General features: G+C 36.6%; 1 protein-coding gene across 3 annotated transcripts in view; it reads right to left on the bottom strand.

Moving 5' to 3' along the window:
* LOC145265494 (uncharacterized) overlaps window positions 1-23,540 on the bottom strand; it is a 185,282-nt gene that overhangs the window by 156,963 nt on the left and 4,779 nt on the right. For all 3 annotated transcript variants that reach the window (XM_080121374.1, XM_080121372.1, XM_080121373.1), the window contains exons 2-4: window positions 12,127-12,328; window positions 8,317-8,416; window positions 5,066-5,130 (exon numbers count right to left, since the gene is read on the bottom strand). In XM_080121374.1, coding sequence (XP_079977500.1) covers window positions 5,066-5,130; window positions 8,317-8,416; window positions 12,127-12,328 — 367 coding nt within the window. The remainder of the gene's footprint in view (window positions 1-5,065; window positions 5,131-8,316; window positions 8,417-12,126; window positions 12,329-23,540) is intronic.

The following is a 23,540-nucleotide window of genomic DNA, read 5'->3' as shown; positions in this document are numbered from 1 at the left end:
GTGTTTTGTGTGATCCTTGAAAAAGGCTCGTACACTTGTGAAACAGGCACAAGGATGCAATATTGTGGCAATGAGACTGGATCTATTAGATTTGAAACTTTTTTTGGACCCTGATATCACAGACCTGAGAAAGGGGTGATTTTCAGGTCTACATGTGGGGATTCTGTCCACACAGGGAAATTTGGTAGAGAATTGTTTGAGGGGTTTAAAGTGAAGTTGGGGGCAAACCGCTGGACTAGCAGTGTAACCGAGTGCATATGAGAGTGTGGGAAAATATCAGCAGGACCTGTTAGATAGCTCGCTTACAAAGATATTATCAGCAGTAGCCAAAAAAAAAAGCACATATGCAAATTAGAAAGTTTGCACGACAAGAAAAAGAAAAAAAAGGAAAAAAGGAAAAAAAGAAAAAAGGAAAAAAAGGGAAAAAAGAAAAAGGAAGAAACAAAAGGAAAAAAGAAAAAAGAAAAAAAGGAAAAAAGATTAAAAGGAAAAAAAGAAAAAAAAGAAAAAGAATAAAAGGGAAAAAAAGAAAAAAAGGAAAAAAAAAGAATAAAAGGACACCACGTGGTCAGCAGAAGCAAAGTGCGTGCCAAGGAAAATGGGCATGTAAAGTCGAAAACAAGAAATAGTTGGTTACGGCTGGCATGTGATTGAAGAGACGCCAAAGTTGTGTTAATTTCATGGCAGACGAAATGAACAGTTAGAAAAAACAAGAAGCAGGATTATTTGGAAAGTAATGGTGATAAACGCCTTTTGCTAAAACAGAAAGCAAAGCCGAGTCGGATTTATTTTTTTATTTTTATTGTTTGTTTGTCTCCTTACAGCAGATCAACTTTCTTAGTTGTCATGTAAATGGCTGAATGATTGTTGGATAGTCAGGGAATTGACAGGGGATTGATTACAGGCCAGTAATAATCAAGACAAACAAAGTGGTACACTTAAGAAAAAGTGTATTAGCAGAAGTATGTTACCGAAGTAAACATCATGATTCTGGCGCCATAACTGCTACGATTTGCTACTCATGCCATGTTAAGTGTTGAGACATGTTGAACAGAGTGTAATCTCGATACTGAGTGTGAAGTATTTTCCAGTAACAAAGATGGCGGCAGTAATTGCTAGTAACAAAGATGGCGGCCAAGAATCAAATGCAGTCCGTGAGTTAACGCCGAACTGATTGAATCTAAAATTCGACAATTTTTATAGTAACTTTGGAAGATTTTCATTGGTTGGTTAGCACAGCCAGTGGTTATAAAAACGATTGGCGAAATCATTGGTGTTATACCGAGACCGTCTCATTAGAATTCCTTTATGATGGGATGTGTCTCCTCACGGCCTCGGCTGCAGGGAGACAGGGTAGTACAAGTCAAGGATTCGTCACTTGACACTCAGCCCAACAGGTGAGGGGCCGGGAACCGGCCCAGCACCTGTTGGACTGAAGTACACCGCCTGGGTAATACCTAGGAGGTCCACCCTCCCAGGCCTTGCCACCGGGCTTTCCGGTGGGGCAAGTTTATTGCTTGCTGCCTGAGGCGCCCCGACCGGGGAATGCCGACGGGGTTACTCAGGCAATTTTTAAAATTGCAGGAGTGCCCTTCCTTTAGGGGAGCCTGCGGGTATCCCACTTTCCAGGCCTTGTGCCAAATATTGCCGATGTGGGCGGCAATTAAATATAAATATATTAAATATATACCGAGACCGTCTTAAAAGACAAGATGGCCGGTGGGCAAAAATAATTTAATCTGCTGACGTCATCACGGATAGTCCATTAGTTGCTTGACACCGGTAAACACTGGCAGTCACTCGTGGATATCTCCATTCAGCAAAGTAAGTTTTAACGTGCTCCCCCCTGTATTTAACACGATGTAACTATAATTTAATTCAATATTATCATCCTAAGTTTTTTACCATTCAAAAGAAGAAGCTTCAAATAAATTGCTAATATTAAAAAAAAATTTTTTACAGCATACAAAACTAATGAAAATGCGAGACAACATCGACTCTTTAAAACACGTTCTTTTGAAGAGACGATTATTTTAAGCTGTTGACACACATGTGCTAGAAAGATAAAATTTTAAAATACTTTATATATATATATATATATATATATATATATATATATATATATATATAAACAAAAAAAAACGCGCGTTCACTCGTGGTCTTATAATTCATTTCGGGTTTGTATTACTGTACACATAGATTCGAAAAAGTTGTCAAAAAACAAATATATGACAAATAAATGTTATCAAAGGCAAGATAAGTTACTTTTCTACCAAACTGGATATATTTTTCGTGTTTTTATTCAATGTAACATATTTATTCAGCTCGAAAAACAAGGTGTTATAAATAAAAAACTAGAAAAAATACTATTAAAAACCCGCCGAATATATGTCAAGCTATGTCACGGTAACATATATTGAGCGAGTTTTTAACAGTATTTTAACCAGTTTTTTATTTATAACACCTTTTCCCAAACTTACCGTGTTAAAGAGGGAGTCAGATGCCATCTTGAATTTTCCAATACATCGGTAAACACTGTATGGTTTTCGTGCTGAATAAACATGTTACATTGAATAAAAATACGAAAAATATATCCAGTTTGGTAGAAAAGTAACTTATCTTGCCTTTGATAACATTTATTTGTTATATATTTGTTTTTTGACAACTTTTTCGAATCTATGTTTACAGTAATACAAACCCACGTATTTTAACAAACTGAAAATATGGATATAAAAAAATGATTTTGCATGTTATTTTTGTTATGTGGTGAAATAATCTTAAATAAGAAACATGATTTTTTCTGTAGGTTAATTATTTTTTTACTGTGCAATATTTCATGAATTTATTAAAAATATTGTTTTTGATTTTGAAAAAATATTGTGGTTCATTTGCATTTAAAAATATTGTGGTTCATTTTGATTAAAAAATATTAATTTTGATTTAAAAAAAAATATTGTTCATTTTGATTAAAAAATATTCATTTTGATTTTTAAAAAATTCATTTTGATTTTAAAAAATTCATTTTGATTTAAAAAATATTGTTCATTTGATTAAAAAAAATAGTTTAATTTTAATATTTCAAATGTTTTGCTTGTGTTCTGCTTCAAATATTCATGATCTTACATGCATAATTTTCATTTAATTATATTAAATAAACTTCAAGTTTACTACAAATCAAATCGTGTTCCTTCACTTTTTTAAAATGTAATTTATAAGTAATTAAAGAACGCATTCTAATCTTTAAAATCTATAATACAACGAAATATTCAATTGCTTATAATACTTAAACAAACAACTTGTGTTTTATTATTTTTTTATTATTAATATTAGATGAGTTTCAGTATAAATCATCGTGTTCTTTCTTTATTTCAATCCAATTTTGAAGTTTTGTAACGCTGTCTGTAAAAATTACTGTTCATTATTGACAGTCTAAGAGTTCCACATATCTTGCTTGTTGGGGCCTCGGCGATGACGTCATTTTTTCAGCTGGCCGGCCATCTTTATAACGAAGGCCACGGTTATACCCCATTAGGAGTCAAAAACATTGTACATGCCATGTTAGGCATAACTTTATTTATAGTCTCTGGGTAAGTCCATTATTCCTAAAATAGGTATCTCAGTTTATCCCATAACACTTTACAAATGTACTTTCTCCATATCTTTTTTTTTATTATCTTGTATTTTTGTGCATAAACTGGTCGTCATCTTTCAATATTTATATACTTTACATGGGTTCTTGTGTAACACATTGTATGTAAATAGCAAATAAGTGACAAAAATGACGGGAGTGCATGTGAGAATATTATTGGATCGAAAACGGTTGATGTGAAACTTGGGTTTTCTGAAAAAAAAAGGAAAACATGCAATTTGATTAGAAAATTTGGTGAGAAGAGAAATGGATTATTTTTCTCATCATGTGAATGAGAATTTCTCTTAGCAATCAGGCCAATTAGCTTTATAACCAATGTGGGTCAATTAAGATGAGTGGGCAGTGATGACTGACATTTTCCCCAGAATTTTGGAAAATTTCAGCTGCATTTTGTAGCCAGAAGACTCCTTTTTTGCTTGCCATTCGATTCCACGTCATTAAGGGACAGACTCCAAATTTAAGGGTTGAAAACACCAAACTAGAATCGCTCAGACTTGCTAATAGAATCAGTCCAAAAACACATTTCAAGTAGAAAATGCATTTAGAAATATTTTTTCCTTTTCCACACACATGCAAGATTGTAACTATTACTCAGAATAATATTTTTTTTACAAAAAAGAACAACCGTCGAATTCATATATTATTTTAATTGGAATTCATTATTGTGATGAGTATTATTTATATTAATTTATTTATTGCGGACTATTATTCTCATCTTTATTAGTTGTTGTTTCACGGCGTTTCAGCCAACTATTCCTCTGGCCTTCATCAGGTGGTAACCGTGACGGATAGTCCGCAATAAATAAATTAATATAAACCATCAAATTGTTATTTATTTTTCATGCTTGATAATGACCATTGCTCCTCAGTGACCTTTGTTCCTCAGTGACCTTTGCTCCTCAGTGACCTTTGTTCCTCAGTGACCTTTGCTCCTCAGTGGTACAACTCTGATGCATCATTCATTCATTTCGTATGAATACAATGATTACTGTTGCCATTAGTTTCTCTGATATCTTTCTAGTTAGAATTCTTTCTAGAAAGATATGGAGTACTTATGGGAGGAACTACTTGAAGGTTGCCAACATCCCTAAGTGAAAGTGTTTCTGTGGAATGAACTGGATTCAAAGTTGGCACACCCAGGTTGTCAGTTCATGTCATAAATCACTTAGCAACCATCGTCTCCCTTCAAGTGCTGATATATACTCCTTGCTTCTTTTAATATGGCCGAACCAGTGAAGACGGTTTGCCCTTATTAGGACATCAAGTTTTGGGATGGTGTACTTCTCAAGTAGATTGTCAGACCTAATGTTCTTGATCTGGTTCGATTTTATTATTATTTACTGACTGACTTCATTTACTGCAATAATTTCCAAACATTTATGAACGAATATCGCACACTAGTGTGAAGAAACTTACATAATCAGAAAATAAGGAAATGGTCTTCTTAAACGATTCCAATGATTCAAGACGAGTGTCCGATTCTGAAATAAAAAAAAGTAAAATAAAAATTAGCAGGGCTCATAGCCACTCAAGGATAAAGGCTAAAGTTTTAAAGATATTAACGTGACTCAAATAGATTTCTTTTCAGTTAAGTAATGAAACAGCTTTTAATAGTCAGTCATGTTGCAAGATTAGTTAAGTTATCTCCCCTTCCCAATCAGCGTTTTGATCACCCAATATCAGTTACAAACTGGAAAAATTTCTTTCCAGTTAATGAATAGGGCTATGACAACAGCATATTCTTTTCCTTGTTTTGATTCTCCATTGATATCTTATATGTTTTTATGCAGAATGATGTGATTCTCGGTTGATTGTGTCTAACTGTGTCGGATATATACTCGAGAGTCAAAATAATGAAAAGAATATTCTGTTGTCATAGCCCTAGTCATGAAACAGCTTTTAATAGTTGCCCAATTATTTTCCTACAATCACCCTTTAATCCCAACCCTAATTTTATAAGCCATTGCTCCAAATGACAAGAAACTAAAAAAAAGGCTGACTTGGAAGATGCTTATCTAGAATTGGTTGTTTTTTTTGGGGGGGGGGGCGGTTACATAGGCAGCACCACTTATCAAGGCCCAGAGACCACTCGAGGATAACGGTTAATAGTGTACAGTAGTCAATTGAACAATATATTAATTGTTAATAATAGAAATTCGATAACTTTGTTAACTTAAGTGGAACAGCTCATCAAGAACTTGTTTATGTTGGACTTGAAGACAATCAGATTGTAGTTGGCTGGAAAGCAGGAGAACAGAAGACAGTTCCAAAGGTGTGCAGTTCTAAGAAAGAAGCAACTCGCTGGGTAAGTAGCTCTACCTTCTTGGTTGCCATGCATGCAACCTTGTGGTCGTTGGATAGTGGAAGAATTACTGGTTGTTTTTTATTCACTACACTATTATAGATTTTCCAGAAATGATGATTTCCTATTTGCTGCGATTCTATGCGTTCCCTGATTATTTCAGCATGCTTTCTTTTGCCTGTGGCTATTTCTCCCTTACACTGAATTCTAGCATCTATGAACTTGTACCATTTTTTTTTTTACAAAGGCATCACCACTAAACAAAGCCAAGAGGCCACTCGAGGATAAGAGTTAAAGCGTATACAGTAGACAATTGGACAATAAAGTAATCGTTAGTAATGGAAATTTGGTAAATTTGTTAACTTATATGGAACGGCTCATCAAAAACTTCTTTACATTAGACTTGAAGACAACCATATTGTAGTCAGCTGGAAAGCAGGAAAACAGAAGACAATTCCATAGGCATGCACTTCTAAGAAAGATGCTTTGTTCATGGAATCTACGTTTCGGTTTAGGCACAGATAAAGAGTGGGGGAAATTATTGATAGTGTTCTCTGCTAGACGTGTGTTTCTTGTGAAAGTTTGGCGAGGGGGGGACCATAGATTGGAGCTCAGTCAAGCACTTGCTATGAAAATAATGATAAAGCAGAGACAAACTCGCAATATCTCTTCTGTGAGAAAGAGTTTGCAGGGAAGAGAAAAGGACATCCCCTACGAGGCTATGAAGTCTATTTTGAACTCTATCAAGGCAGGATAAGTCCTTTCTAGCAGTTCATGCCCAGATGTGGCAACAGTACTCCATCCTTGGATATACCTGGCTCTTATATAGATAGAGAATTACATGAGCAGTGAGATATCTACTGGATCGATAGAAGGATCCCACCATTTTTCCAGCGGCCTTGGCAACAGATTTAATGCATGTGATCCATTTAAGATCAGGAATAAATGTCAAGCCCAGAAGCTTGTCAAAACATGAGGCCTCCCCAAGACGAGAGCCATTCATTTCAATTGATGCCAGATGGGAATCAGAGCATTGACTTATGATGTACGAAACGAAGAGTATTGACTCTGAATAAGTTATTGCAAGTGTTTTTAAAACACTACATACTAGTTCGAATATTTCATCGCAAGTTCAATTTGTTGTAGTGTATTCTTTGAATATCACGTTGTTAATTCGAATACTTTGTCGCCAGTTGTGAACTCCAGAACACTGAATTTTACCAAGTACTTTTTCCACTATGCCATGGGTCTTTGCAGTCAATTCTAGTATGAATTTTGGGAGCCATAAACATATTTTTATTTTTACAGGTATAATTTTACTACCTATCACGGCCCTGTCGGTGGGGCATTAGAATACGCCGACTGCCCCCCTGCAGAGGGTAAAAGCCCCTCAATGGGGGTCCTGGATATGACCTTAAACTATATCCAGTGGTGAGGCCCCAGCTTGTGGGCTTTGGGGAGTGTGGAGTCACCCTTTAATTACCATTGCTCTCAGGTCCACTCTGACCCAGAGTGGTAGTACCTGTTAGGGTCCCAACTATGGGTTAAATAGAAACCGACGTGAAAACAACAAATATATTCTATTAAAAAAATTTTTCTTCAAAATCTTTGGATTCGGCATTAAATAACCCGAAAAGGGTTGATATGCCGTAAAACAAAAACAACCAACCAACTACCTATCACTATTTATTACTATAAGTGCTAGTCTAGCCACACTGATGAGTTATGATACAATGAAACAGTACTACATGCGGATGACTATATATTTAAGCCTCCCTCTTTGGATAGAGCACTGTCGTAAATATATCTCATCTGCCATTTAAATGGCTATAAAGCGAGGCTTGCTGTTAGTTTGTAAATAAACAAGCAGCTCGAGCACTGTAAAAGCAGTGGACAAGTGTTTATTTAAATGGACATTTGTTGAGATCATTTGTGAGCACCGCTCCCATGGGTCGGTGGGTAGAACTACCGACTATCAACGCAATGGTTCAATCCTCGGCTAGGGAAAAGTGCTAGTCGATCCACACTGACAAGTTGTGATACAACGAAACAGTACTGTATGTAGATGATAATATATATATTTATATATATATATATATATATATATATATATATATATATATATACCTGAAGAAGGTCGGAGGTTACATCGACTGAAATGTTGTGTGAATAACACTCAAGATGAAAATAATAGTCCAAATAATCCAAATAGTACAGGGTTTTTTTTGTTTTGTTTTGTTTATCGAACATTTTTTTTTTTCTAAGCTTTTCACTTGACCTCAACCCGGGCAACGTCAGCTAAATAAAACTAGTTACTATGAAGATAATTTACAAGATAAAACTATTTTTGTATTTCAGGCCTTACCTCTGATGACATTGTCACAATCTTCAAGCAATTTCTCCACTTCCATAAACCGCTCTTCATCAAGTTGTAATTCGTATGTAGATAAGTTGTTATACAAAGCCTACATAAGAAAAAAAAATGTATATATATATCAAATATATCCATATGCTTATGTGATTGGTTAAAGTGTTTGTAAATTTGACTTTGATCTTTGAGAACTCTACTAAACTCCTCCGCCAATTTTGGATCTAAACACTTGAAATTTTAGATATAGGTTCCTTGGACATGGATCTAACTTAATAACTTGATTTGAGCCCAAAACAATAAATGTTAAGGGGTCATAATAGGGGTTAAAGTTAAAAAAATTGACCGCTTTTTTTTTTTTCGTTGCTCAACATACACCTCCAAACACCCAAGCAATTCCAGGCTGAAATGCTAGTTATTTATAAAGGCATTATGAAGATGAGTAGTGTAGGGGGTTTTGTAATTATAGTGTACTTTGACCTAACAATTTAATGTAAGACATACTGTAAAAGTGAATCTAAGTTAAGAAGACTATGTTACACAATAGCACAGTAACATAAGTACATAAACACCCTGTAGGAATAATTTATTCACCAACTGAATGTTTAGTTGCAAATGCAGTGTACTTTAATGAAAATAGTGCGGTAACATAATTACATATACCACTTTTATTAATAATTTATTCTCCAACTGTTTAGGTGAAAGTGTAGTGTATTATACTGAAAAGTATAGATTTTTTGTTTATTTAACAGAAATTGGCAGTGAACGTTTGTTTATCTATGAATAGTGAGAAAGTGGGAGAGAGTGAGAGAGAGGGGGAGCGAGTTATGATGGGAGTGAGTGTAAGAAGGGACGGTTTTGCGTAGCTTTATATATGTTTAGTCCTGAATTTCCTGAATAAATATAATGGAAAAAGCAATGACTAAAGTCCAGAAATGCAAAAGTAATGCAGATAATTTAGAAAAATAAAAAAATGAATAGAAATGGATGGATATGTAAATAAATATCGACATGTTTGTAATGGTGAAGACACGAATATCAGAATGAATATTAGAATGTCCACATCGCAGCCAATTAGCAGTGCTGGATTTCGAAACAGGAGAAATTATTATCTAGAAATATGAAGATGTAAAGGTTATAGTATGTGTATGTGTCGAATAACCAGTTAGGAGTGGTGAAAACCCAACAGAGTAGGAATATGTAGAGATTGTGCCGGTCTCTAGTGGGAGCGGTGGGAGCACAAAATAGGTAGAGAGAAAACTAGGAACTACTTCCTCTAAAGATGATTATGATTAAATAGTGATCATGACGCTCTTCAGAAATAACGTAAGATTTTAATGTAACACCTAAATGCGTATATAATGTCTTTTTAAAGTTACATAAGATAGTGGCTAATAGGCTAGACTTAATAAATGTGCATCTGACATGTTTTGTTGCAAACCTACAGTATTTTGGTCCAGAGGGGAATTTCTGCAATCAAATTTTATATATAGGATCATATTGGACCCAATATATAGTAATGATTTGTGCACCACCACCGGGAATCGAAACCAAAACGTTTAGCTTACAATTTACTTTTTCCTTTGATATTAATGCCTGAGCTATAAAGACATGTTTGCTGCAAGGCTAAAAATTAAAACATGAACCAATAGCTATTATATTACACATGCATATTCGTAATGCCGTCGTTCAACTGTCACCTGGCAAATTCTATTTTCTTCATTTTCACATTTTGCACCGATTTTCCCTAAATATAAAGTTTTAGATGGGTTCAAGTACCATATATATGAAGTTTCATGTCTGTAGACCAAAAACTGACAGAGGAGTTTGGTAAGTAAAACTTTTTAAACAAATATATATATGCATACATAAATATATACAGAAAGTGGTTTGATTTTACTGTAACCTTTTTACGCAAATATTATGCAAGTATAAATCATGTAGAATGTGGGAGTGCCTCAAGGGTCTATCCTTGGACCTCTATTATTCCTAATATTCATAAATGACCTCCCTGACAAAATTGTCTGTGAGATGGGTATATATGCTGATAACACCACGCTCTATTACAGGCATGACAGGAAAACAAATGAACACATATCTAAAGAAATGGCAGAAACACTAGAGGATGAACTCCGATCTGTAGTGGAATAGGGACAAAAATGGATGGTCACATTCAATGCTGCCAAGACTAAGCTTGTTTCCTTCAATAATTACAAGAAACCTTCTCTACCACCAATAGAAATGGTCAAACACTCTTTATCTGAAAGTACATCTTTTAAACTCCTCGGCCTAACGTTCACAGGAAACATGAGTTGGAACAATTACATTGAGAGTATTGCCAGGACTGCTGCAAAGAAGGTAGGTTCTTTCTACCGTGCTAGAAAGCTACTAACCCCCGAAAGTATCCTGTACCTCTATAAGGCCACCATTCACCCATGTATGGAGTATTGTTGTCATATTTGGGCTGGTGCATCTGCTACTAGTCTCTCGCTCCTAGACAAGGTTCAAAAAAGAGTTGCCAACCTGATAGGTCCTGAACTGTCATCTAAGCTTCAGCCTCTGTCCCATCAACGAAATGTTGCATCCCTCTGCCTGTTCTACAAGTACTTTAACAATGAATGCTCTGACAAACTGCAAGCACTTGTACCCCCTTAACGTAAATACCCCCGACAAACCCGACAAGCAGCTAAATCCCCCCCCCTTCACAGTAGAGATCCCGAGATGTAAGAGAGCCTTCTATTCCAGTAGTTTCTTCCCTAAAACCGCTAGGCTTTGGAACTCCCTTCCGGGTCCCTGCTTCCCCAACTGTTCTAGCATGCAGAAGTTCAAGTGTAACGTGAACCGACACCTTGCTGCCCAACTCCCTACATAGTACCCTTGTAGCTTATGTCCCTAATAGTTAATGTTTGGTGTACTACCATATTTTGAAGTTGAAAAGTAGATGACATAATAAATATCCAGATTACGTTGGTTGATGATGTTCCACGTCATGTGAAAGATGTCCGCCGCTGTTGCGCCTCTTCATACGGTGGACGATGATAAGGAAGATAACATACTATTTAAGGATAACCCTAACTCTCTACTGCTTCTTAGAATAAGCTCCGAAATGCTACCTACGGGACCAGAAAAGATGATGGAATTGACAGATGACAATGGTAGTGGTTAGGAGGATGAAAACAAGCAAGCTACCCCCCTAAGCTTATGCAGAAGTACCTGTTGAAAGTGATCACCATTTCCTTGCCATTTGTAATTTCGTGGGGAGGGGGGAATAAAAAGTATTACTCATATGCTTCTCTTTAGCCTGTCAGGTGACAGCAGTTCTCAAAGTTAGTCCTAAGTAGCATTGTATCTGACAACCACTCTCTAAAAATATCATTTGTTTAATAGTTTTATAAAAAAAAAATACCTTCAGAATTTTTTTTATGGAAATCGCTCCAGACAAGGCATGAAGCCACTTAATGTAAAGAGATAAAAATAGAAATACTACTTGAAGGTTAAAAACTAACCAAAGATAAGATGGAATAGATTCTGACCCAGAAAACAGCAATTCTTCCCCCTTTGTTAGAAACATTTCTGATGGAATGCGAGGGCTAAAAGATGAAATAAGGAAAGTGAGAGTTACGAAGCTACTAAAAGTAAAGCCAAGGTCCATTTAACTATATCGTTTTCCCCACATTCCATCCTTGTGTCACACTTGCTGCAGAGGTTATGTTGGGGGGGGGGGACAAGTAAACCTAGACTGATTTCTCTTTTCACCTTTGTGTCAAGACTTTATGAACACCCTATAGAAGTAACAAGGAAGCTTACCTCAACATCTTTTTCAGGTACTTCATCATACTCTTCATCATCATGTACTTCTGATTCATCTTCTTCAGAAGCATCATCCAGCAACTGACCAGCATCCAGAAGTTCATTGCTTCCATTTCCGTCCTCATTTAGCAGCATTTTTTCTACCCTTTTATCTTCTTTTTCATCTTCATCTTCCATTTCCAACATGGTCAGTGGCGGCCTAGAAAATAATCCATCAATCAATTTACGATTAACCCTGCATTAATCCCATGGGATGTTTTGTCACCCCAATTTTGTTTACTCATAATTCCTAGTTGGTAACTTATTTCTTTTCCTCCCTCCCAGCACTCTCCTGACTCGGTGAGGGTAGTACACGTGGACTGGTGCAATTGTGTCTCAGTTTTCCTTGGAGGGAGACGTCGCTTTGTTCTACTTGGGTCTCAAGTCACCCCAGCTGACTAATGTAGGTATGATTTTATGATTTATATACTTTTGTATTTTTCCATGTTATGTATCATTAGGCTACTCTGTAATATTTGATATGGAATTAATATACTTTGGTATTTTATTTATCCTAAGTTTGGATGGGATTATTATATTATTTACAATTTATTACTCTTTCAGTGTTGTAACTATGAATATAGCTAATGTAATATTTTAATTTTCCCTTAGTTTTATAAGTTATTTTATTGTATCATTTTATATTGATATCAACAAAACACAAGTGATTCAAAATGTTCAACAGGAACTGTAGATATATCCTGAACCAGCAGGATAACTATATATTTTACAAAATAATAACGCTATAAACATTTTTGTATGTGTGTGTATAAACACCCCATGGGACTAACCATGTTTGGAACATCACAGTGACTTATACAGGGTTAAGAACGATTAATTATAGCTGCACAAGACCAAGGCTTACTCACAAATTGATTTAAGAAAATGGCTGGTCTACAAAAAACCGACCAATGCAGATTCTGTCACTCAGCTGTTGAAAGCCCAAGCCACCTAATGTCTGGATGCAAGATCCTTCTAGCCGATGGTCATTACACTGCTCGCCGCAACAAAGTATGTAGATACTTACATTGGAAGATCTGTGGAGAGATGCAACTAGATAGGTCGTCGAACATCTGGGAACATGATCCATCACTGATGTAATCAAATGTAAAAGTTACAGTGTTCTACGACAAAGACATACAGGCAGGCAGATACATAAAAAACAAGGCCATCAAGCCAGATATAGTAATATGGAACAAGCCCGAAAGGACTGCACACATTATCGACGTCACAGTTCCAAACGACTTTGGTCTTAATAGAGCAGAACAGGAAAAGATAACAAAATATCAGGACCTAAAAAATGATCTAAAAACAACATGGTCTCTGAAAGAAATAAACATTATACCAGTTGTGACAGGAGCAACTGGCCTAATAAAAAAGAATCTTCAAAAATACTTAGAAGCAATCTCTGGAAAACCAAGCTGTAAGGAAATACAGATAGCAGCCATAAAGGGAACAGTGTCTAAGAGCCCTCGAATATAAATTTAAATTATAATAGAATCAAGTGTTAGTCCCAGGAAGGAGACCCTTGATCTCTTCAAACTAACAAAAGTAAAATAAAAATTAAGAGGACTAAATTGGTGTGGTCTCTGTTTTACAGCATATTGACTCTTTTCGGGTTATTTAAAACTGAAACACAATTATTTGGATTCTTCGGACTACTGTTCTCATTTTGAATGTTATTTTCACAATCTTTCGACCAATGTAACCCACAACCTTCTTCAGGTGTAATTTGTCGAACTCAAGAATCTTTCTGTTTGACTTAGGAATCTGCATAGCATTTTACACAGAATTTAGAACAGAATGTTTATTCAATCCATGGGAGTAGCATGTTCTTGTTCTGTCAGTCATGAATGGGTAAAAGTCCTAAGTAATTCGCAATTGTATTTTGAGTGTTCCTATTTACAATGTCTCCCCACGGGACAGGGTCCTTTTTTAACGTGGAGAAAAGGAACAAAAATAAAAATTGTCTCACTCGTGAAGGATTTCTCCTCCACTGACAGAGAATAAGAAACTGAAGTGCAGCATCTGGAGAACAGATACTACACTGCGATCTTGTCCCGAAATGTATTTTGAGTGTTGCCCACATTGAGGATTCAACTCCAACTTCCAAAAGAGTGTACCTTCCACAACTGAATTTTACTACACACTTTATCCAGTATGCTACAGATTCAAGTTCGACAGAAAAGTTTGACAAGATACACCTGAACGAGGTTATATCGAAAATGACATTCAAGATGAGAACGGTAGTCTGAAGAATCGAAATAATATGTATAATCAATCCTTATCTCAAAAAATCATAACCGTGAAACACAATTTTTATTGATTTATTGATCAACTTTGTTTGTTGGTGTTAGCACATATCAAACATCATCATCACCATCACCACCAACAATAACAATATCACTATCATCATAATCATCAGCAGCAGCCGCAAAACCACCACCACCACCACCATCACCACAATCATCATTACTATCATCATCATCCTCATCATCACCTACTATATCATCATCAACATCATCATCATCATCACTTACTATATCATCATCACCATCATCAATTTAAAGTTTGTTTTAAAAGTTGGCATATGTTGGATCTTCTACAACAGTTTCACAAGTTTCCCCCCCCCCCCAGAAGAAATCACTAAAGCTATCAGTGATAAACACCATCTCCTTCATGGACGTGAAGCAACAGTCCAACGACTGAAATCAAGGAGAAGCTTCCTCAGATATGTCAAACCCCTAACAACATCTCAGGAAGAGAAAAGACTACAGCTGTGGATCAGACGGCTAGAGAATCTTCCCCTCACTACCACCACCACTATCTCTTCCTGCTAGCATGAGAATCTCCCCTTCTAAGGCCCTCCCTCCTGGTTTAGAAAAACCTCGGCTCCAGTGGAAAACACTCAACCACCTGAGAAAACAAATGGGGCAACAAAAATGAACCAACCACCTGTGAATGCAGAGAGGAAGAACCATACGATGTCTGCTCTCTACTGCATAACTGGTGCAACTTCAAAGATGTTGCAGAATACAATAATGTGGTGGATGGCCTTTAGATATTTGCTTCTAAACTAACCTATCTCCACGCTCCCTTTCCTTTTTACTCACGTTTATGCCTAACAAGGCATATTGCCACTTGAATAAAGGGCTACTATTTGGGACCATGCCTAAAAAAGATTTATCAGATGTTGGTTACATTATATTTAAACTTCTGCATATCAGTAGTCAGAAAAGCAGGTAGCAGGAAGGGAATTCCAATACCTAGCTGTTTGAGAGAAGAAACTATTAGAGAAGAAAGTTTTCTGCCATTTAGGGACCTCAACCGTGAAAGGGTGTGATTCTGTTGTTAAGCGAGTTTTTCAGGCATAATTACATCAAGGGGGCACAAGTACAACGAGTTCATCAGCTCAAATTCCATTAAAATATTTGTAAAACAAGCACAGAGATGCAACATTGCGGCGATGGGACAGGGGTTGGAACTTAGTTGACAAAGTGGGACCTATTAGATTGGAGACTCTTTTTGGACCCTATCCAAGAGGGACAGACTAGTGGTAGATGTGGCAACAATACTCCATGCATGGGCGAATGGTGGCTTTGTAGAGGTACAGGATACCCTCAGATATGAGTAGTTTTCTAGCATGATAGAGGGAACCCACCTTCTTTGCAGCAGCCTTCGCAATGTCCTCAATGTATCTGTTCTAGTTCATATTGCCTCTCTCTCTCTCTCTCAAATTCATCCTCATCCCTCCCATGTTTTCATTGGCCATCCTCAGCAAATTGACCCTGCTCTCCATCTACTAACCCAAATAATCCCATCCACTCATCATATTCAGCTGGCATGTGTTGGATGGCTTTAAGAAACTGACATACAAACAAACCTTTCTCTCGCCAGGTATTTATTTTTCTCTCCTCCTTTCAAATCCATCCTTATCTCCTTCTTTCATGTTTTCCTGACCCTGCTACCTTAACTGTTCTACATCTACTAACTCAAACACTCTCATCTATCAGCATCATCGATTTAATTACTTTAACATTGAATAAATTACAATATTTACTTACGCTTGTTGGTCCCCCAACAAAAGGAGGGTGGACATGTAAATTCACCCTTGTCCGTTCATCCGTTCGTCTGTCCGCACTTTTCTCAATAACTACGCCTTGGAATGTTTTGAAATTTTGCACAAAAATTAAACATCATATAAGTAAAAAAGTAACAAAACAGATATTCCGGAAAAACTCCAGTTGCCCTCCACCCTAGGGGTGACTTTCAGGTCAAAATGGCTAAAATTTACACTTTTGTGCTTATTAAAACAAAAATTGATGCCTTGGATTTTTATAAAACTTTCTGAAAAGTTGTGACTAACTGATTTCTATATAATTTTGTTTGTCTATACTTTATGATAACTCTTGGGTTTGCCCCAGGGGCTCTTTTAGGGCTAATAAAAACACTCCATTTTTGGGACTATTTTACTGTATTTGTCCAAAATTTTCTGTGTATGTCTATTTATCAGATTTTCATGGTGCTGAACTCAAATTTAAATATGTTAAGACCTTGGGGAATTTTGGAGCTAAATCCGGATGGTGGAGGGAGGTGGGTCAAATAATGGACTTAGTCATTTCTTTTATTGCATGGTGCAGAACTCAAATTTACATATGTTAAGGCCTAAAACTGCACTGTTTGTTCATTTTTACCAGGATTTGACGCCCCCTGGAGATTTTGAGGCTACGGATGGGGGCAAATGCTGAACTTAGTCATTTTTTTATGCTTTGTTCACTGTTCACTGTGCACTCATGGGGGACCATGCATGCTTCATTTGTTTGTTTTTTGTTTTCTTTATTTTTGGTTGCTTGAATTTTTGAACAATTTGGCATGAAGATACTTTTCATATGTAAATCCTGATTAAATATTCAAAATCAAATTAGATCTCCTGTGTATGGCTAACCCAAACTGGCTTTTACGAGCAATGGTGCACCTTCTCCAAGCAATGTTATCGCAAGTAACAGTACAAAGCTTAATATTCTACCAAACAAGATAAATTCTTGCCCTGGAATCCAGTAAGACTAAGAGACCACAAGAAATTTATACTATAACATATTTCAATGGTCAGTTGGGAAGAGGAAAATTAATGTTTTTTACTTCTTTACTAACTCAACATTTGAAAGGAATGGAATATCCGAATATCTATGTATCTATCATATAAAGGGCAAAAATCTGTTTAAATGTATGTATGTATGTATGTATGTATGTATGTATGTTTGTATATCAGCCTAAAACTCTTGACATAGGCTACGGATTTTCACGAGATTGGTATCGTTTTGAAGCTCGACGCTTCGGACGACAAATATCAAAAAATTGGCTAAAAACATAAATTCTTTCACTCTCAACTGGGCACTTTTCTACAAGGAGGGGTCGCTTTTTTCGCCGATATTTTCAAAAGTCATCTCATCTTTTCGATTGTCTGGCCTTAATTTAAACCTACATCACTTCCGGTTTTACGATGGGCGCAAAAGCAAAGACGTCACATTATTTTTCACGTTCTTATCCTCCTTTGTGGTACGAGCTCGAGTCTGCCTGCCGACTACCACTTTTTTTTTTTTTTTTGCTAAACGTTGTAAGATTTCTCTCACAAGGTTCTTGCCCTTGGCAGAATGGAAGAAAACCAAACAGAAATTCCACCAAGCTCACCTTAAAACTTCAACGTAAATTTTATTAAAGTAAAAAAGTCCCAAGTTGCAAAAGATGCGTCATCCTCAGCAATCTGCCATTAGTGGGCTGGTAACATTCCCAAAGGGAATAATAGTTCATCTTTGATAAAGGCTGGGTAGGATTCCCACTGACGAAGTAGTGCACAGGTTGGATTTGTTGTGTTGACCTCCAAGTTGGCCTGCTAGCAGAGCATACACGAGGAGTCCATGTAGAAAACTGTCCAATTGCGGACAATGGCGGGTCAAACAGTAGACCCTAAATTTGTCTTGACAGACATTAAATTAAAGCACAAACGTGCAAATAAAAATTCACCCTATTAAGGGCATTGGTAAGTGCAATAATAAAGTTCCGCTCCACATTTGGGCATTGCAACAAGTAATTTTGTTGCCTCAATTCGAGTGAGACTCCAGTCTGTTCCACCCTGCGTCTTCTTGGATTCGAGTCAGAAATCCACGTGTGTCCAACTCGACATCTTCCTGGAATCTGATCTGAAAAGGTAATTTAGCGCCAAAGAACATTCTCGGCAGCAAGTTATAACATGCAATCTGATTGGTTAAAACAAATCTGTGGGTGAAGAAACCGTCCAATAAAAAGTTTGCTTATTTCTGCAGAATTTCTTACAACACACAGCTCCAACCACCCGGGCAATGCCAGGCACCCAGGCTAGTCTTATATAAAGACCAAGTGTTAGCCTCTAGGAAGGGGCCCCTTGAATTCTTAGAAAATCAATTAAAGTAGAATAAACCAAAAAGGAATGTGTGTGTGTGTGTGTGTGTGTGTGTGTGTGTGTGTGTGTGTGTGTGTGTGTGTGTGTGTGTGTGCGTGCGCGCTAAAAATATAAAATATCCATCACATGACGAGGGAAAATTAATTCCTGAAAAATTGCACCTTTACAAAGATTAAAATCAGCATATAATGCTACTAAAACTTATGTCTAGAATCCTTATTTCAGTTTTGATCAAAATCCATGATTTGGATTCTAGAAAATTTCTAAAAATTTAAACTTTAAGTAAAGGAGTCTTAAAAAAAATTGAAATTCAGAGAGTCTTACTTAGTTTGTGTCTAATGACTAGAGATAAAATTTAATGCAAATCTAAAATATTTGAATTTTTAAATAGGGAGTTGTGCCAATATTACACTCCCTAAAGCCCTTTTAAAATGCTCCAAATGTTTAATACCTGAATGTCTTAAGCCTATTGTTGAAATTTTCCCTCTTTGCATAAAATCATATTAAACGAAATATAAATAACTCGGTACTATCGCATAATTTGACCCAGATTCTTGGGAATTCCCGTCAAGCATGGATCGGGCGAGACCGGCAATCATCGGTTTCAGCCAAGCATGAAGCACTAAATCGACTTTTTATTTTTTATTTACATCACCGACAAGTGTTATATACTGGGTGGTTTATATTGGAGGAGACGATATATTAAAACGTGTCATGTGTTATCTAGTGAATGTAAGATATTGTTCTTTAAACAGACAGATAATAAACGTATAAATCGTATGTATGTTGTTTAGCCAGGAGGACATGATATTGACGTGTAAACTGAATCATGTTGTATCAGACTTATCACATGGGATATTTTTACAGTTCATATGTAAGAAGAATAATATATGCTTCATACCTTTTTTCTTGAAGAGTTCTTCTGTCTCTTCCTGCTGCTCCGTGACGAACCATGAAGCGACCAGCACCATATAATTGAGACATCTGTTCTTATTTGTGAAACTATTAAAACAATTCTTTATATTTTTATAATATAAATTTATTTCAGTTGTCTCAAATGGTTTTCACAGGATCTACAGTTTGTCTACATTTTCTGTTCATACAGCCCGCTCCTAGCTGTCTGTCCACCCCTGTCTAGACGTCTGTCCGCTCTGGTGGTCAATCTTCAACTCTCTGACTCTCTGAATCTCTCCAAAACTAACTACATCACGTGTTCTCTTACGTCACCTAATTACATGTCTCATACCAATCTAATCCACCTAGTTATTTGTTTATTCAAAACCCCAAAATAATGTTTACATATATTTTCTATTTTCACATTCTTTTTGCGATTCACATGTCAATCATTTCTTTCGCAGTTTAATTGTTTTTTCTTCTAATCATAATAACTGATCCAGCGACCATCCGTCGCTCAAATCAATTAACAAGAATACAATAACAATAATAATAATGTTTTGACCCTTGACCCTGCTTGCCACAGTTAACAGATACTACGCCATGATCACAGCCTAAAGGGTCATAACATTACACAAGCAGGGGTTTTTTGGGGTTTTTTTTTTTTTGGTGACCATACCAAATCGCAATGCCGAAACCCTCCTTCCAATAATAAACAAATATATTCTGCCGGGGACTACAGTCGTATATCCGACTGTTGGAAGGGAAGGCCTATAACAAAGTAGGAGGAGAAGGATTCCACCAACCACCTGACAGTGAATCATAAGTATGCATTTTGTAGACCCAAGGCAACAACGAACCACATCGAGAGGATGTGGGAAGGAAACAAAACAGCAAAACAAGCAAGAATGCGGGACCAACCGGGAGTGTTTGTGTACATATTTATTTGAATTTATGGAGAGACAAAAAATTCGGAAACGATCCTTACGATTACTAATTTAAAAACAAACAAACGGGGGGGGGGGGAATGCAAATACAAAATTACAAACATATTTTTACGTATTTTCTTTAAAAAAAAATATATGCATAAAAATTCTGTGGAAACCTCCCCCCCACCCCCAAAAAACTTGACTGAACTTGAAAAAAAAAAAAAACATTGTACTTACACCTAACAATTTACGGTTAAAAAAAAAAGTAAAACTTTCATCTTTTCTTGAAGACAAAAGAAAAAACTTTTTTTATTGATAAATATTTTGCAAAAAAAAAAAATAAAATAAATAAAAATATTTTCAGTCCTTTAAGGTAGGTTTTTGTTATTTTTTATTATTTGCATTTGCATTCCCCCCCCTCCCCCGGTTTGTTTGTTTTTAAATTAGTCTGGGTCTCTTACAACGCTTGGCTTAAACCGATGTTTGCCGGTCTCGCCCGATCCATTCTTGACGAGAATTCCCGAGAATCCGGGTCAAATTGTGCAAGAGTAACAATAACCCATATTATCCATCCTTACGTTTAGCAGCCATGTTTCAAAATTCGTAATGACCGGTTAATTAGTTTAGATATATCTAAGGCCTTTGATACGGTATGGCATAAAGGTTTACTTCACAAGATCTCTAGCTATGGTATAGCTGGAAATATCTTCTCAATTATTAAATCATTTCTTTCTGATAGGTTCATAAGAGTAGTAGTTGATGGGCAAAAATCAGAAGCTCACAGTATTAATGCTGAAGTCCCTCTGGTATCCATCCTGGGCCCAACTCTTTTCCTGATCTACATTAATGATCTTCCAAATCACATCCTTACATCATTTGTAGACATTTATGCTGATGACACTATAATCTATAGTAGCACATCTAAGACAGTAAACGACTAAGTTCTCTCCGATTCTCTCTCCTCTGATCTTGAGCACGTGGTACAATGGGAAAAGGAGTGGCTGGTTACTTTTAATGCATCTGAAACCAAGCTTCTCTCTTTACATCATCAACGTTCTGATCATCATCTGGCATCAATTGAAATGAATGGCTCTCGTCTTGAGGAGGCCTATAGTTTTTACAAGCTTCTGGGCTTGACCTTTACTCCTGATCTTAAATGGAACACATACATCAAATCTGTTGCCAAGGCCGCTGGAAAAATGGTGGGATCCTTCTATCGATCCAGTAGATATCTACCTACTGATGCAATTCTCTATCTATATAAGAGCCAGGTACGTCCAAGGATGGAATACTGCTGCCACATCTGGGCAGGAGCTGCTAGAAAGGACTTGTCCTGCCTTGATAGAGTTCAAAATAGACTTTGTAGCCTCATAGGAGATGTCCTTTTCTCTTCCCTGCAACCTCTATCTCACAGAAGAGATGTTACGAGTTTGTCTCTGCTTTATCATTATTTTCATGGCAAGTGCTCGACTGAGCTCCAATCTATGGTCCCCCCTTGCCAAACTTTCACAAGAAACACTCGTCTAGCTGTAAACACTATCAATAATTTCCCCACCACTCTTTATCTGTGCCTAAACCTAAACGTAGATTCCATGAACAAAGCTTCTTTCTTAGAACTGCACGCCTGTGGAATTGTCTTCCGTTTTCCTGCTTTCCAGCTGACTACAATATGGTTGTCTTCAAGTCTAACATAAACAAGTTCTTGATAAACCGTTCCACTTGTTAAAAAATTTACCAAATTTCCATTACTAACGATTACTATATTATCTAATTTCTACTGTACACTCTTTAACCCTTATCCTCGCGTGGCCTCTTGACCTTGATAAGTGGTGATGCCTATGTAAAAAAAAAAAAAGTGAATCCTGTACACATAAATAAATAATCAAATGCACATATCTAACTTTATATAAAGAGATATACTTGAAAATGGATGACGTCACAAAATGAGCATTATTTTTATTTATTTATTTAAGTTGGCAATAGCTATAATTCATCCTTTGTGACATAATTACTTTCAAATAAATATTTTTTTTATAAAAATATCAGGTGCTTATGTACATTGGTGAAGTTTTAAACCAACACATTTCAGGTGAAAACATTATTACATTATATGTTACTAGCCTGGGTGCCTGGCATTTTCCTGGTGTTTGGAGGTGTGTGTTGAGCAAAAAAAAAAAAGTGGTAGCAGGCAGGCAAGCAGACTCGAACCAGTACCGCGAAGGAGGAGAAGAATGTGAAAAAAAAAAAAAAAAAACGTGACGTCTTTGCTGTTGTGCTCATCGCCAAACCAGAAGTGACGTAGGTTTAAAGTAAGGCTAGACAATCGAAAAGAGGGGGTGACTTTCGAAAATATCGGTGAAAAAAGCGACGCCTCCCCGTGGAAAAGTGCCCAGTTGAGAGCGAACGTTTTTAGCCAATTATTTGATATTTGTCGTCCAAAGGGTCGAGCTTCAAAACAATACTGGTATCGTGAATATATGTATGCTTAAAACTTTTGACATAGGTCAAAAGTTTTAGGCATACATATATACATAAAACATACTGAGGGGAAAACCGTAACTTACCGGAATAGAACGAGTTTCGTGTTTTTTCCTCTAAGAAAAAAAAAAGTTAAAATGCTGATGTCTCATTTATATGTATGACGGTCATACAAAATTTACATTTGAGAGGCGAGGGAGTTTGTTGAACGGGTATAAAAGAAAGGAACCACCGGCAAATGGAAAGACAGTGTGTTGGGAGAGTGCATGTCGAAACAAAACTCTTGAAACTAAATCAGAAAAAACAGAACAACAAATTTGACTTGGTTCAAATACTGTAGAAGCTATTTCGGCTTTTTATATCACCTTTCGGCTATGGAAACAAAGATGTTTGATGTCCGGTTGATTCTGAAATTTAGTTGTGCTGCCGCTGATATGCCCATTATCGGGTGGATTGAAAATGTGGAGCTTGTGTGTGAGCTTTGCACCATGAAAAATGTTGAGCGCGTCCTGTCATTGAGATTGAGAGGTGGAACTCTGGTCATATGCATGCAACTTAGTATGGAGCAGAAAGCGGATGCAGAACAGATCAAGCAAGTCCTTATAACCATGTATGTTACTGATGCATTTAATGCA

Source organism: Euprymna scolopes, chromosome 40 (assembly GCF_053919585.1).
Source record: "Euprymna scolopes isolate OS-2025 chromosome 40, ASM5391958v1, whole genome shotgun sequence".
In the NCBI taxonomy this organism is placed as follows: Eukaryota; Metazoa; Mollusca; class Cephalopoda; order Sepiida; family Sepiolidae; genus Euprymna; species Euprymna scolopes.
Note: the sequence above shows the minus strand (reverse complement) of the source record. Positions and strands in the feature narration are given on the sequence as shown.